This window comes from Anabrus simplex, chromosome 9, assembly GCF_040414725.1.
Source record: "Anabrus simplex isolate iqAnaSimp1 chromosome 9, ASM4041472v1, whole genome shotgun sequence".
In the NCBI taxonomy this organism is placed as follows: Eukaryota; Metazoa; Arthropoda; class Insecta; order Orthoptera; family Tettigoniidae; genus Anabrus; species Anabrus simplex.
In genome coordinates this window covers 6,587,032-6,604,623 of record NC_090273.1, presented here as the reverse complement: position 1 = coordinate 6,604,623, position 17,592 = coordinate 6,587,032, and the positions used below count along the sequence as shown (strand labels likewise).

Here is a 17,592-nt window from a genome sequence, read left to right as displayed (position 1 = left end):
ACAGAAGGTTGTGGATATGTGGTAAAGAACAGTGTAAGCAGTTTGTCCAGCATCCTTTTCTCTGTATATCACTCCTTTTTGTGTACTGGTAAAAATTATGATAGCAGTATTTGCTGCACTGTTGGGACTTGCGATAGCTTTTCAAGACCTGATATTTGAGTAACATGAACGTTATCAGAACTATATGAAAATGAAAATCCACAGCCTGTTTCAAGTCATTCGACCGGGTCAGGAATGGAATTAATGAGGCCCCCATCTAGTGGCGAGGATATGAATTGTGCCGGCTGCCGAAGCCTGTCGCACTCCTCTGGGGCAATGATAAATGGCTGACAGATGAAATGTTAATGAAGGGTATTGCTGGAATGAAAGATGACAGAGAAAACCGGAGTACTTGGAGAAAAACCTTCCCTGCCTCCGCTTTGTCCAGCACAAATCTCACATGGAGTGACCGGGATTTGAACCACGGAACCCAGCGGTGAGAGGCCGGCGCACTTCCACCTGAGCCATAGAGGCTCCCAGAACTATATGAACTGGTAGAATTTTTTATTTCTTTAAAATTATTATTATTATTATTATTATTATTATTATTATTATTATTATTATTATTATTATTATTATTATTATTATTATTGGTTAACTTATTTCACATAAATCGTATCGTATGTAATACATCCACCTCATTCATTGTCCAGAACATGGAGTGAAACTCGAGATGCAAGGTGGGAAGACCACGCGTAACTGTTCTGGGGATCTACACTACTGTATATATTACCACCAGTAAGCCTAATACAAAGCACTTTGAACAACTAAAGAACATCTGTAACTGACCAGCAAGTAACAGGATAGGAATATCAGTACTGCCAGTAAACTGTTACAAAAGTATCGCTCACGTCTGCGCAGGAGTGCACGCTTAAAGCGAGCTGCTATGCTTCCTAATACCCATTAGCCAATCAGAAACTCCCTACCCTTCCCTTGGTTTTGCTGAGACAGTTACTTTCATATTAGGATCTGCGGAGAAACATAATATTTATGGAACAGTTTACTGTTATGCCGGGCTGAGTGGCTCAGACGGTTAAGACGCTGGCCTTCTAACCCCAACTTGGCAGGTTCGATCCTGGCTCAGTCCGGTGGTATTTGAAGGTGCTCAAATACGACAGCCTCGTGTCGGTAGATTTACTGGCACGTAAAAGAACTCCTGCGGGACTAAATTCCGGCACCTCGGCGTCTCCGAAGACCGTAAAAGTAGTTAGTGGGACGTAAAGCAAATAACATTATTTATTATTATTAGTTTACTGTTATAGATTAGGATACAGTATCATGTTACGATATGTAAGTCCCATCTCTAGTGAGTAGTGCCATAATGTGTGGAATACTGCAAATCTACACTACTTTTGATTACTACCGCCACATGACAAATACCATGGTTCTACTTTACTAGCGACCGAGCTCGATAGCTGCAGTCGCTTAAGTGCGGCCAGTATCCAGTATTCGGGAGATAGTAGGTTCGAACCCCACTGTTGGCAGCCCTGAAAATGGTTTTCCGTGGTTTCCCATTTTCACACCAGGCAAATGCTGGGGCTGTACCTTAATTATGGCTATGGCCACTTCCTTCCCACTCCTAGCCCTTTCCTGTCCCATCGTCGCCATAAGACCTATCTGTGTCGGTGCGACGTAAAGCAAAAAAAAAACTTTACTGGCGATAAGTACCATTATGAGGATTTTGGACGCCTTTAGACAACAAGCATTATTGATTCAGGATTGTGCTTTAGAAGCAGTCCTTTGCTCAGTAATACTGTGACAAGAATTAAAGCTACCCTCATTTATTGGACATATGTATTTGTGTGTGGGGAGTTTATCTACCATTATCGCCCATTGTTTGAATTGCCGTTAATTTATGTGACTGAACTATGCCTATTTAAATGTGTAATCTGCTATTGTTGCATCGGTAGCTTCGATTTTTCTAATTCGCTCAATAAGCTAGTTGATTTGCGCGCGCAGGCGCGCTACTGCTTCAAACTGAGTGATGTGCTTCTTGCTGGCTGCAAGCCAGTCAGTTGCAGGACCCAGTGCCATGATGGATGCATTTGATAAAGCTGTTCTGTGCAAGACGCGATTGAGATTGTGATACTCCAGGCTAATAGCCATGTGAACTAGGGCGTTTGCCTTAATTGTAGTGTAATTATGTTTTAATGTATTTCCTAGGTACCGTTCTTTAGTATTAGTGTGACCAGAATATCCGAGTGAGTGTGCTTCATTGCAAGATGACCTAACAATATAAGCTATCGGATTATATTAAATTGGACACCCAAAGATGTAAGTACAAGTATTTTCTTAATCGTTTCAAAACTGTTCTACTGCCGGATTATTTGGAGAAGAAGGATGTGAGTAACACACTATAATAATAATAATAATAATAATAATAATAATAATAATAATAATAATAATAATAATAATAATAATAATCGTATGGCCTCAGCTACCATGTGTAGACATTTCTATTTGACGCCATATGGCTGTCTGCTCGCCAATTTTGACGTTCTGTTTTACTCTAGGCCTACTAGATGGCAGACCGAGTAAACCAAAACTCTTTTGGGTGTCTATGGCTGAGATTTAATGAATTTTGTTGGGTAAACACCAAATTTATCACCAGAGATCTTTTACATGCTGACATCGTACCACATGGAGTGTCGAATGGACTTTTTTCCGCCCTTCAAAAATCCTACTACCTCTGCCAGGTTTGAACCCACTATCTTGGGATCCGGAGGTCGACACTCTACCACTGATCCGCAGAGCCACCTAACACGCTATCATTGACATTAGTAATGTGGGAAATTTCGGCAACGCTGTCAGAATTGTTTTAAGTCAACTTCGCAACCGTAATTGAAATTCCGCCCATCTTTAATGAGTGTATTGATCAAGGTGGATCCAAATAAACTATTTTAAATAGTTATATTCTACATTTAATGGACATGTCGGCTACCGTTTATTCATTAAATTAAACTGGGATTTCTTCTGCATCGGACATTTTAATGATATAATTTGAATCTTCAAGCTATTAAAATTTAACAAGATTTTTGTAAAATTCTATATCCAAATTATAGTTAATTATGGAGTAATTCTGGAACTCGGTATATGTGTGGATGAGAGGCAAATTATTCCATTCGTTTCATTTAATCGAGATTATTGTTGTGATACCTTTTTCTGTTTCTTAATGTTATTGTGATTATTATTATTATTATTATTATTATTATTATTATTATTATTATTATTATTATTATTATTATTATTATTATTATTGGCTGGTGGATTTCCTTCTACTTTTCCTGGTTCATATTTGTGGTATCTATTGCACTGTTATCTATGTATTGGATGATGCTGTGTGCTAGTATAATTTTCGTAATGGGATCATTCTCTAACTCCTTAATGGGATGGTTATTTCCTGTCTTATTCGCACATTACTGCTTTCCAGGGAGCCCTAAAATTTAAATTTACTAACCGGCATTTTGTCCTCTATCAATATTTTGTTGGACGTAATGACGAATTCAAATACTATATATTATTGTTGTAAAATCGTGGTTGTAGGGAACTGAAATTTGTTTCTCCCATTGATTAAAGATACTTATGTTTACGCTCCTCAGACTATTCACGTCCGTGTTTTTTTTTTTTTTCTCTCATTATTGCGTGTCATTTATCTTATCTCCCTGTACGTTAATTTTGTGTGGGCCTTGCCTGTTGTTTTATGATTGATGTTGGCTTGGCTTGGGAAGCTGTAGGCTTCATCATGTTCATGATTGTTCAGTTATCTGTGGAATTTTAATTCTGTTTCCCTTCGTAATTTGTAACTAATTTGGGAAATATTTTCATTTGGTTTCCTGCAATTCTCTTGTCTGTTCATTTAATTATTAATGCGTAGAATATTTTGTTTGGTATTGTTGCTTTTAAACTTGAGTGTGTTACCGTGTTTCTGGGATGATTGAAATGTTTATGTAGAGGGACTGGAAACAAATTTCAGTTTAGTGAGATCAATTGTAGTATACCTACTTACAAAAAAACTGACCAGTGGTGTAATTCTTAACGTACGGATCCGTTTTAACATTTGTCATTTATTGATTCTGATGAGAACTGCAGACTCCGTTTATTTCTCGGTACTGTAAGAGTTACTTTAGTTTGTAATCTGAGTGTGTTTTCACAATTTTAATTATTTTAAAAATAGAAATTTGTTTCTTATTTGAATGAATTAATTTAAGAAGAATTTTTTTTTGGAGTATAAGTTCTTCGACTTGCTTATTTTATTACATCGTAAGAATTATTTTACATTGTTACCTGAATGTGCACTCATAATTTTAATTATTAAAAAAATAGATTTTTAATGCATAATTCAAATAATTTATTTTGTCATTAAATTATTCGTTCTTAATTTTGTTCATTTTACAATATATTGCAGAAAGTTATAAATCTTATTTAAGTATCATTCATAAAAAAAAAATTCCGCCTAATTTTTAAGTAAAGTTTGATTTACTGAATTTTAATTTTCTTTCATTTAGTAGTTAGCGATATTGACCTGGCAACCCCTCAAGTAGTAAGTTAAGATCCTGCCCTCTTATCCTTTATGTTCTGGCCCTCCATGTAGGAAAATTTAATGCTGCTGCCCTCCAATGGTAAGTATTTTGTGTCTTGTGCTCATTTGGTCATTTCATGTGTATGTCCTTGAGCGTTCTGGGAATGTTGGACGTTGCGGATCGGATCCACTGATTGTTTTAAATTCATATTCACCCATTCATTCTTCATCATCATGTTCTGAATTCTGGTCAGTGGATGATTTTGGACTTTTAAATTGTCATTGCATTTTGTCTCATTTCGTATCATTGGGAGCCGATGACCTAGATGTTAAGCCCCTTTAAACAATCAATGATAGTTTTCATAACATTTCACTAATATTTGTTTATTCATTGACATGGTGAATTATCATAGAATACTTCTTTAAAATTGTGGGATAAACACAAGATAGTGTTATATTGTTTTTGATTGGACTTCACTGATGAAGGGAATGTACTACATTCCTGAAACGTGTATCAATAATTTTCAGTTAGAAAAGTGTATTGATAAGGTGAACCAAACACTTAATATTTAAAATAATTTTCAATAACTTTTGACAAGTCAGTACAGGATCAAGTTACGATTAAGTTTATCAGCCAGAGGATCTTAGCAGCTGTTTTGTTGTCTGCAGCTGACAGGCGCAGTAGTAGTGCCGGATTGCGCGGATGATTCCACTTTCTTGCGTTGCTGGTACTCTCTGGTACACTGATGCTGACTTTTTGGATTTCCCTCTATCCTCCTGTACATGTTCACGGTAGCTTCTGATACGTTTAAACCGCAGATGTATGTTTGTTCTGTTCCTGGCCTGAAGGCTGGTTGGATCCTCAACAGCTCCACCATTAGTTGTCATAGATGGCCTAAGAATCATTGAAGATGTGTACTAGGAAAATGAGGAGTTAGGTAGTTTCCCACTGCTTTCCTCACTGAGCCACAAGTTGCTATTACATATATCAGTCTGCCAAGCCCACTGAAATACATGTACCAACTGACTCCATGAGCAATGTTTTCAGACCATTCATAGCAGGGACTGGCTGCATAAGGAATGGTATTGCTAGCATTGCTCAAAACTCAGTCACTTTCATATTGTCAAAGCCAAGAATGAGACGGAAGGAGATCAATGAAAGTAACAAAATTGTTCTAGCCCACACCAGAAGACATAGTGCACTATAAACACTAGGTCTTGCTAGGAAAGGTATAAACCAAAGATATTTAGACATTTTCCAAATTTAGCACTATTTTCAACTGACCCCGTCATGAAGTTATGATGACCAGTAATACGGTAGAGTTCTATGACTATTAAAAAACTATTTAAAGTAGTTTGTGTTGGGCCCACCTTCAGTACACTTTATAATTGAAAATTATTTACTTATTCATACAGTGAAGTCCACTGATGAAGGGATGCATAATGTTCCTGAAACATGTATGAACGAGTAAATAATTTTCAATTATAAGAAGTGTACTGAAGGTGGACCCAACACCAACTATTTTAAATAGTTTTTTAATAGATTTAGACAAGTCAATACAGGATCAAATCAAATGCCTATTATGGTTAAGTTTATCAGCAGAGTTCTATGAGACAAACGTAACAATACCACTTGCAACACTCCAGCAAGTCGCAAGCTATACTGTGTCACGACAATCTCTATTCAACACAATTTGCAGACACCCTCATCACTTACCATGATATCCATGATTATTGGAACTAATTTCAAAGAATATATTCAACCTTAAACTTGTTAACCGTATGTTGACCATTTAGATATCGGTTATATTTGGAAAATTATAAAGCTGAACTTTCTGTACATTCCCACGTGACACTAGAAATTCTACAACCAGAATGGACTTGTTATTGTATGCAGGCTGTTCGAGGGGCTCAACAACATCACCCTGTCTGTGAAGTATTACCGGGACCTTCTCCAGGAAGACGCTACTAACGTAGAAGCTATTGCCTGCATTGGAATGCAGCACTTCTACACAGACCAGCCTGAGGTTGCTTTGCGATTCTACAGGTAAGTTATAGCCTTACTTCAGTCGTGTATTTCATTCTATCAACACTTCAAGGAATGAGGTAAATATCAACAGTAGAGCAATCGATCAGCTGAACTGTTGAAAATCTGAACCTGAGCCCTCAGGTTTTAAAAAAAATGTTCATTTGAAGATGTTCAGGCATGGTTCATTCTCAGCCCTTTCAACTCTGGTTGCTTGTGGGGTGGGGATGGCTGGATCTGCATCGAAGGAAAGTTGAAAGACCGTGATTTCCTTCCACCTCTCCATCTGTCAGTCCAATCACTGAATACAAGACTGTCACAACACATCACTCATCTCCAGTTTATCTACTGCATTAACATTGTTGCTGTCAAATATGTTGTGTTTACTGCTTTTTACTCTGTTCATCTTATTGAAATGGTTTCAACTAGAAGGGCTAAAAAGAATCACACATTTTTAACAATGGAACAAAAACTAGAAATTTGGGTAAATTCATGAAAGTGGTGGTTCTTTAGCAAGACTTTACAGTGGGGGAAAGGCAACAGTCAGTGATTTAAAGAAAAACTAGAAGACCCGAAGGAGCGTTTTTTTGTCGGACAGAGAACTTTTACAAGATACATGGCCTTCACTCTTTCTAGTGTAGCTAGGTTATCCTTCGCTAGGTGTTTCCAGATAATGTCTAAAGCGTATGTCATGATGGGGTCTGTTTGTAAGTAGACATTTTTCTCTTAGCGGCAGGTAAGTTATTAGGACCACTCTGCCATCTGTTGAAGCTGGGAGAGGTTAGAGAATCAAAGAGTATCTAGAAGGGAATAGTAGACCTATTCTTCTATGAGCAGAGGCAGTGGCTTGATAGGTAGTAATGAACCATGGCTGCATGCAGTGATATTACTAAGGATGAAACTCACAATGAAAGTGTTAGTCGCTTAGTAACAGAATGTATTGCAGGCTAGGGTAAGTGATCATTTCATCATTTGAATGAAATTAGAGACCTATTAATGTGTCATGATTCACTGGCAGGTAATTCCAGAGAGAATAAAACAGAAATCAAGCCAATCGGTCCAGTAGAACGGACGGACGGATTTGCCAAAGCTGTTTTAGGAAACTCTTAATATATAGATAAGCACAGTTTAGTAAAATATGCCTCTGAATTGTCTAAGAAATGTAAAACATTACAAACAGGAAACAACTCTAATGTGGTGTTTATGTGTTGTTCATACAAAAAGAAGCAAGGGCAAACCAATATCAGGACCTCAAGCCCTTCAGTTCAGTGAAATACTGGGTAGATTGCCAGTTTTTAAGGCCAGTTCAGGGTGGTTGAAAAGCTATAAATTACAACATGGCATAAGAGAAACGCTGTCTGAACACTGCAGAGTTATACAAAATTAAGTCTGCCGCTTTTGTCTGAACAAGGTTATGGATGAGATGATGTTTATCACACTGACAAAATAGGCCTAAATTTACGTGTTTTACCACAAAAAAACTTAGCTTTCTGTTAAGAGATTGAGCCCCAGGCTACAAAGTTAGTATGGACACACTGACCTCAATGCCGTGCAGTAATGCAAGCGACACCCATTCTCTTCCATAGTTAATTATGAGGGAGAAAGCAAACACCCGAGATGTTTCTAAAATGTTACTTGTGACATACAACTCCCCAAAAAGGCTCCTGGATGACAGTGTATTGGCACGAAAATAAATTTATACCAAATGTTAAAGCACAATGTCAAAAGACAGGTGAAGTCACTGGTGAGTTCAGTTCTTACCGCCACTACAGCCTGTGGAACAATGTACAATGATTACAAAAATCTTTTGCACAGTCTGTTGCTAGCAGAGTCTGGTGATGAAAATGTTGTGAGATGTACAAAATAAAACTAATTTCAAGGGCTGTGTTTATGCCGTTGCTGATGCTTGCGATAGTTTGACAAGTGAAAATGTTAAAAATCGTTGAAAAAATTGAGGCTTGAAGGTATAGGAGCAGGAGAAAACAAGGATGGGGAATCTGTGCAAGCTGAAGTTAAAACTCTTTTTAATGCCATTCCTGGCTTCGAAAATTGTGACGAGGACGGTGCTAACAAGTGGTTGAATATTAACCAAAATGACTTTGGCTACCAAATTTTGAATGATGATGAAATTCTCACTGTTCCAACAGATAGTGATGCTAAAGCTTTCAGAGAGGGCTGTAAATTGGCTGGATAAAATGCCTGAGTATTCATTAACACAGCTTGCCAGTCTATGATGAATTAGAGACTTGGCTGCTAAAAAACAAAATTAAGAATTTTTTTCAAAAAGATCAGAAACATTTTAAAATCTCTGTGTTCTTTGTAATACAGTATACTGTATAGTCAAAATGAGTTTCTGCATTGATTTTGCTCTATGTTAAAAATTCTGAACGAGTCGATACTGTAAACATCAGTTTGTTCAGATTATTGACACTCTACTGTATCTCTATATCTATCGACTGACTCAACGTATTCAGTTAGAGCAGGTTCACTGGTTCAAGAAAACAAACTGGAATTCTCAGCTGAAATCATTAGTCGGATTGGTCAAGCTGCCACTGCATTTGCTGGTCTGAAGTGGTCAGTGGACGACGGCAAACTTCTCTATCAAGAGTGACCCCTCATCCTTCCTAATCTACTCTGAGGTTTGGAAACTTGGACTATAATTAAATCTGATCTAGTGAAATTCGATGTCTGCCAAATGCAATATCTGAGCCAAATGATATGAATTTCACTTTGGGACCATATCAGAAATAAGGGAATTTGAAGGAGACGTGGACAGCAAGGAGCCATTGAAGAGCTGACACGATGACTTTGCTGGTTTGGGCCGATTGGTTACTACCAGGCTACCTTACAAAACAGATCCACTCAGTAGACAATTTAGAGAAAACCTGAGCCAAACAAGTTATAGATTACTTGAGGTTCTTCAGACTCAACTTTAACAGGACAGCCATGGAAGCAACTCGTGAACAACATCCAACATCCATTGGTGCCCACAGCAGCGTACGGCCTTAAGAGCCAATTCAGGCCAAATAAGATAAAAGAAGAGGCCATGAATATTCTAAGTCGGTCCGCATAACACCAGCAGTATGAACTCATTAGGCCCGAGCAACGGAACAGTTCCATGCTTCGTCTTGGTGGACCAAATGCCGGACCACGGAATTATTCCATTGTCTCAGTTTACTATGTAACTCAACTTTTACTCGAGATGGCAGAGTGAGTTGCATATGGGATTTGTGTAGGGATGGTGGTGATTATTGTTTTAAGAGGAAGTACAACTAGGCAACCATCCTCTATATAACACTAATCAGAGGGAAAAAATGGAAGGGATCCAACATTTCGAAAAATGAAGTTATCGTAAGTGGAAGCAATGCCAGGACTCAGCCCCATGGTCGCCAAACCACGCGTCAAAGTACAGAGCCCCTGGGGCCTCTTTCAGTCGCCTCTTACGACAGACAGGAGATACCACAGGTGTTATTCTACTGCCCCCACCCACCCTTCCTCTCCAATGTTATATGCCCTTTGCTAATATCATGTGCTTGGTAATATTAGTTTGAAGTGGGCTATTTCTAGACTTTGAGATTCGCTCGGAAACAAGACGGCTGGACTGGAAGTTACTGATATATAATCCCATTTAGAAAGTAATGGTGTTTAGGAATGCAATTTTTTCAGTGAAATTAGTAGTAGTATTAGTAATAGTGTGAGTAATGCTCCTGACGAACAAATAGATGTGTAAATCGAAAAGGAAGTGCAAGCAGATGACTGTGTTAGAGCTCATCAGATGGACTGAGTATGGACCCGTGATGCTAATAAAATAAAATGTATTTAATGTATTCCTTGTTCCACGGTTTGTGGTGTGAATGCCGTGTGTTTTCATGAATATTCAGATCTTTAATGCTCTTGTAAGAAAATTTTCATCATGTGAAGCGTCACAGTATTTCCTTCAAAATAATCCCATTCCCAACAACACCTTAATAAAGCTATATTTCTTGTTGTTTAAAGGGGCCTAACATCTAGGTCATCGGCCCACCACTATATTTCTGTAAGATAAACATTTGTGTATCCTGATACGCTATACTTTGTCAATTGTGACATCCTATAATTGCGGGAAATCGCTGATTCCTTCACTAAATATATGTACACATGAACTATCGGTTAGTTATTAAAAGTGATGGTCACAATTAAACAAGCTGGCAGGCCCGCGCTCTGTACTCAGAGTTCCGTGATTTTCAGATGTCTGTAAGTGCTGAGCTTGTATCCATTAAGCAAGAACTCTCAGCACTTCAGCTGAGAGCTAACAATAAGTGTGAGATACTGGTTGCTGAAGAACATTACTGCAGGAGGAATTGTCTTCTGCTTCATAGTGAGTGTCCCAATGAGGATATAAGGGAGAACTGACGATGGCCAGCATTGTTGGTGCTTATAATAGGACATTGGCAGACACAGTGGCTATAATTGTAAAATTTGTTAGGTAACATAAGTGCGAAGCAATGTGAGCTGCTAAGCAGGCTCTAAAGGGTACTCGTCTGTTAGTCATAAGGAAGTAGACGCTACACATAGGCAGGGATTACAATATGGATGTGCCATTTTAATGGACGGTGACTGAAAAATCATTTTGTAAATACACTTCCTGAGCCAGATTCCATTCTGCAAAGCCTTGGTGCAATATGGTTGTATTGTCTTGTAGCCTATTAATGTTATATTGTGTGTGCTTTATTTCAGTTCAGTCAGTCACTACTGATCTGCATTTAGGGCAGTCGCCCAGGTGGCAGATTCCCTATCTGTTGTTTTCCTAGCCTTTTCTTAAATGATTTCAATGACATTGGAAATTTATTGAACATCTCCCTTGGTAAGTTATTCCAATCCCTAACTCCCCTTCCTATAAATGAATATTTTCCCCAATTTGTCCTTTTGTACTCCAACTTTATCTTCATATTGTGAACTTTCCTACTTTTAAAGATGCCACTCAAACTTATTCGTCTACTAATGTCATTCCATGGCATTTCTCCGCTGACAGCTCGGAACATGGTGTAAGAAGTTTGATGATTATGGAATGAAATTGAACCCATCAAAAACAGTAACATTGAAAATCAGCAGACATAATACAGAATGCAACATAAAAATACAGGACCACCAAGTTGAAGTAGTACACCAGTTCAGTTATTTAGGAAGCGTAATGGCTGAGATAGAAATAACAAACAGAGTGACCAAAGGCTCCAACTTTTACAGTATCGTTAGACACCTACTATGGGATCAGAAAGTCCCACAAAGAACAAAAATGACCCTGTACAAGTCATATTTCATTCCCATCCTTACTTATTCTCTGGAAACCTGCACATTAACATCAAAGGATTGTAGTAGGATTCAAGCCTGTGAAATGAAATTTCTGAGAACTGCCCTCCAAAAGACCCGACTTGATCATGTGAAAAATGATGAGATCTGATCTAACCTAGATCTAAATGAATCGATGGAGGAAAGACTTAGGTCATCTAGACTTAAATGGTTACCATGTGCTTATTTGGAAAAGAGAATAACAGGTAGAAGACCAGCTGGAAGACCAAGAAGAAGATGGATGGACCAACTGAGGGAAGACGTGAAGAGAAGAGGATGGAATTGGGAATCTGTCTTGGACAACGAAATGTTTTTGAATAGGCAAATTTGGAGGATGCTCGTTTTCAAACACCCTACCTGGCTCGCTGGAAGGGCAAACCGATGATGATGACATGTGATAAAATTCTTTTTTTGGGTCCATATTGAAAGTATTTGTATTAAATAACACTTGTATGTTTTATTATTCATCCACCTATTCAATACAATACAATCTTAAAAATTAGGACATTGTCCTTATCAAAATTGTTAACATGAAATTAATATATTAGATGGTACATGTTTCACCTATCAATAGTAGGCATCATCAGCCATATTTTTTTACCTTAGAAATAGATGAAGTATCTGATTGGAAATAATTTATGAATGCTGTTAAAAACTATGTCGTATAAAATGTATTAGAGATGGTTAAACAACTATTACAATATAAAATGTAGTATGCTGTTACTTGACAATATTTGTGATAATATTGGAGTCTAAAACATGATAATTATTTGAGGATTATGACATATTAAAAGAAATTACAATAAAGATAAAAATCAGAAAACATTCCATTTAGTTGTCAGATGGCGTGTTGTTAAAAACTTGTGGAAAATTGAGCAATGGTAATGGTCGTTGGTTCTTGAAGGTAATAAATATTGATTTTCATTTATATGCTTATACATTTTGAAGAATTTTCATATGGCCTGGTTCTTTCTGAGATAATATTAATTGGAAATGTTGGTGCCGTAGGCTATATTGAAGTCTGTATCGATGTCATTAGGCCATCTTCTTTGATGTGGTAAGAGTTTGTGATAGATGTGGCTCTTTGCTGTTAGGCATGTTGCGGTGAGCGTATTAGTTAAAAGGGAACGTTGCTGTCATCTGGTGGTTGGCCAAGTGTTTGATGAAATTCTGTAATTAAAGAGTTAATTTGAAAATGTAATGAATGACCATAATTGGAATTAAGGGGCTGAATAGTGGAAGTTGAATGAAGAGTGTTGACACTTACCCCTTCGACTGCTGAGAAGTTAGCTTATGTTGAGGGTTTTAGAGGAATTGGCAGTCGCCGAGCTCTTACTACGCGTGTTGTATTTGTGAAGTCTTGGTGGAGGGGGTTGAGCTTGAGAAGGCGTGGCTGACGGCCCATTCGCTGCGCGTGAGGAGTAGTTGTCAGCAGCTTGACGAGGGGAGGGGGGGTGTGTTTGTTGGATTGGTGGGCGTGTTTACTGATTTGGTGCTAAATATTTTACAAAACTTACTATTCAGAAGGAATAGTTTTTGTAATAGAATTGGAATCTGTTCATAAAGAGGACTTTTGTTATCTACATCATTTAAGTTCTTGTCTTTGTTAAACTGTTGATCTAGGAAGATGTATGAGTTTTTGTATTCTGTCATGAGCTTACCTTTTCAATTCTTTTTAAGATTTGTAAGTCCTGATCTATTGTAGTAAATTTGTGACCTGTTTCTTTCATGTGGTTACTCATCGCAGAGAACTTATTATGTTTTTGGGCGTTATAATGTTCTGCATATCTAGTTGAGAAACAGCGGCCAGTTTGACCAACATAAGAAAAATTAGATACTGAGCATTTGAGTCTATATATACCCGAGCTTGAATATTTATTATTGGTTGAATTTACTGAGTTATGCATTTAAAAAAAAAAATCGATTTGGATTCTGCGTTGTGTAAGCGATTTTTACCTCATGTTTTCTTAAAGGATTGGTGATTTGATGGATTTTTGGGTTGGTGAATGCGAATTTTGCGAATTTTGGTTTGTTGGGTTTTATTGGAGAAAGGTTTGTGGTTAATTTTAGTCTGACTTTATTAATGATTTTGTTGAATTTGTTGATCATATCTGGATTGAACCCATTGAATCTGGTTATTTCTTTTATGAAATCTGATTCATATTTTAGATTATTCGGTGAAAGAGGGATTTTTAATGCTGTACTATTATTACAGTTTAGTCAGAGAGCCATAAGATCTATCTGTGTCGGTGCGACGTAAATCTTCATGTTCATACACTGCTCTCCCCTCATCAGTTCATCTCTTCTCAGTCTGACGAGCTCGTTTCTGTTTCTGAGCTTCATCAGGAGGGTGCACATCAGCACTGATTGAGGAGCCATCTCGCTCTTGATGTGCGAAGTAAAGGATAAGAAGCAATCTGGGTAAATACAAAAAAGGGAAGAAAGCACCCATATCTTGGTAACTTTCACATCATCAGAAATGAGACTGAAACTTCAGAGAAAGCGAAGACACAGATTTAAAAATATTGCCTCCATCAGGAAATGGCTCTGTGGCCTGCTTACTGCTTGTGTAACATTAACTCTTCCCAAGTGAAGTAGGCTGATTGAAGTTCTCTCCCTTTCAGGCGCTTGCTACAGATGGGTATCTACAATGCTGAGCTCTTCAACAATCTTGGTCTGTGTTGTTTCTACGCCCAGCAGTACGATATGACCCTCACCTGTTTCGAGCAGGCTCTCAGCTTGGCTACTGATGAAGGCATTGCTGATGTCTGGTACAACATTGCTCATGTGGCCATTGTAAGTACTTCTACAGATGTGTTTATATTCCTGCGTTTTTAAGATACCCTCAATACTGCCAGTGACAAGTTATTAAAATATGTGCGACTTTGAAATCTATTAGTCTACTATTGATACTAAAGAATGAAATAACCGATATATTTGTTTTTTTAGGAAATATCAGATATAGTCAGTCAAGTCTTCGGTTATACCCTGCCATCTGTCTGGGCGAGTGATCCATATAATTGAATTAAAATCCAGCAGGTTCCACCTTTTTTAATTTTAATTCAGTTGTGATCTCAGTTCAGTACGGATAAGAAATATGAAGTTCCTTACGTTTAATGATCCATATAACTTGTCTGTGAGATGTACACGGCAGATGTTGTTGAAATGTTATCATTTTTCCCTTTGCATTAGGACATTGCTCACTGGTATAGAAATTAATTCTGCAATATAACAAATAAGTTTTTATTTTGCATTTTCAGCCAATTTTGCATGATCAGTCATTATTTCAACTTTCAAGAAGGTTTTAGGTCATTACATAACATTTTAAAGAATTTTTAGATCATTTTAAAATGTGTTATGCATGTATTCTTTATTGTCAGACTGATAAAGGTCTACAAGTGGCAACATAAAAAATGATGTATTTTTTTATGGTTCTTCTTCATCATCTTGAACCAGCTCCAGTTTCCTGGGTGCAGTGATTGAGTGCTCTCCATTTACTTCTGTCCATGTAGAGGTTTTCTTCAATAATCTGCTGCAAACCCAGACCTCGCCCAGTTACAACATTTCTAATTTGATCGATCCATTTTCTTACGGCTAAGTTTGCTAAATACCTTTCATGACCAAGCAAACTGATTAGCAGTTCTTGGTGAGTAAGAAAGGGCAAGGAAAGTATTTACACTTGCGAGTCTTTTCCAAGAAACGCAGTGCAGAACTCTGATAATTAGGAGAAAGCACAAGCCTTCACACCTGCCCCCACAGCCAATCGTACACCTCCGCCAAGAAGAAGTGGAAACGAGAAGGCATCGGAAACAACAGTCATTTAACATTCTGCTTCAGTTGAGAATTATCTCCCATTAGTTCTGTGGCATCATACACAACCATTAACCCGGCTCAAGGGAGATAGTGTCACCTTCCCTATCCATCACTTGAGTAATTCTTGTGTGGCGCATCCACGTTGCGGGGTGGATATCCTCCACATCAGTAGCCCGGTGTGAAGGAGAGCTAAGTTCAGGCAGGGATCCAGTCTCATGGGGTGTAACATGGAACCCACGCCCAGGGTTACGGTTGAAGACCTTACCTGTATCTTAGGCAGAGAAGGAGACCTTCGGAATGGCAAAGATGGTGGATGAGGCAACACATCCTCTCTGGGGAAGATTTGAAGAGGAAACCACTGCCTTGTGGAGAAGAGGGATCTTCAAAGGGTAAGGGAGTAAACTTTGGAAGAAAATCCTCAGATGGGTTAGGCTTAGCAGGTCAGCAGATGAGTAAATTTGTACCTGCTTTCAACTATAATACAAGCTTCGGATGGAATTTACAAGTCTCTGGCTACAGTTGCACAGTACGATGGCAATGCTGATGTTTGTGCAAGTGTTAGATCAGAGAACAAAACCCGATTTGGAACAATAAATATTTTAACAATGAATGGGAAGGAAAATGAATTGATTGATGTAATGGAGAGACAAAAACTCGACATCCTGGGATTAAGTGAAGTAAAATGGAAAGGGAAAGGAATGAAGAAACTAAGAAAGGGGTACACCTTGTACTGGATGGGTAACAGTAATGAGAAAAGAAATAGAGTGGGATTTGTAGTGAATCAGAATGTTGAACCAATAGCTGAAGTTGAGTATGTAAATGAAAGAACTATAATAATGCACATACATGTAAACAAGGAACTACTGAAGATAGTACAGGTGTATGCTCCACAGACAAGATGTAGCGTGGAAGAAAAACAAGAGTTCCTCAATGAACTGGAAACACATTGTTGGAGATGGAATCATGATAACGGGAGACCTGAATGCTCATGTGGGAACTGATAGAATGGGATATGTGAATGTTCTGGGCCCACATGGGTATGGCGATAGAAATAAAGATGGAGAGAAACTGTTGGACTTTTGTATCAGAAATAACCTGATAATAAAGAACACATGGTTTATGAAGATAAATAGCCATAAGATCAGCCGATATAGTTGGGATGGACAGTATGGAACACTCATCGATTTTATAATAACAGACTGAGAATGGGAAAGATACGTCATGAATACGAAAGATAATCCCCAGTGAAAGTATGGAAGGTCATCATAGATTACTAATTGTAGAATTAAATCAAGTAAAATTCCCTAAAATTGTATTGAAGAAGAAACCAAAGACCAGGACTTGGGAATCGGAGGAGGAGGAGGAGGATAAAAGAATGGCATTCCAAGATTGTATAAAAAGGAAGTTGCCTAACACGGAAATACAAAGTGGAGAAGAAGACAATTTAAGACAGACATTTGTCGAAGCAGCAATTGAGGTATGCGGGAAAACAAAAGCAAAGGTTAAGGCAAAGAAGACAAAGTGGTGGACAGACAAACTAAAAAATAAAAAAAGTAACAAGGTGAAGAAAGAAATGGATAAGGAAAAGAAAAAAAAAACATATCAGAGGAATGAGAATAAGATAGAAAGTTTACATGTGGAATACAAAAGATTGAAACTACAAGTAAAGAGGAGTATTGAGGAAGAAAAGGAGAAATGTTGGGGGGAGTTTACCAACAAAATTGAGCAAGGTAGTTGAGGAAATCAGAAAATATTAAACTATTAAACACTTGCTGACGAATTTCATCAGCGGCCTTGGAAAGATTGTATTCATGACAATCAAGTTTATGCTTGTGTTCACGCCCTCATGTCGTTGGCTTTATATTATTAC

General features: G+C 37.9%; 1 protein-coding gene across 1 annotated transcript in view; it reads left to right on the top strand.

Annotated features, from left to right (window-relative positions):
* The window catches only part of BBS8 (tetratricopeptide repeat protein 8), a 76,883-nt gene that overhangs the window by 47,202 nt on the left and 12,089 nt on the right, over positions 1-17,592 (top strand). The window contains exons 5-6 of the mRNA XM_067153534.2: positions 6,456-6,605; positions 14,534-14,705. Of these exons, the coding sequence (XP_067009635.1) occupies positions 6,456-6,605; positions 14,534-14,705 (322 nt within the window). The remainder of the gene's footprint in view (positions 1-6,455; positions 6,606-14,533; positions 14,706-17,592) is intronic.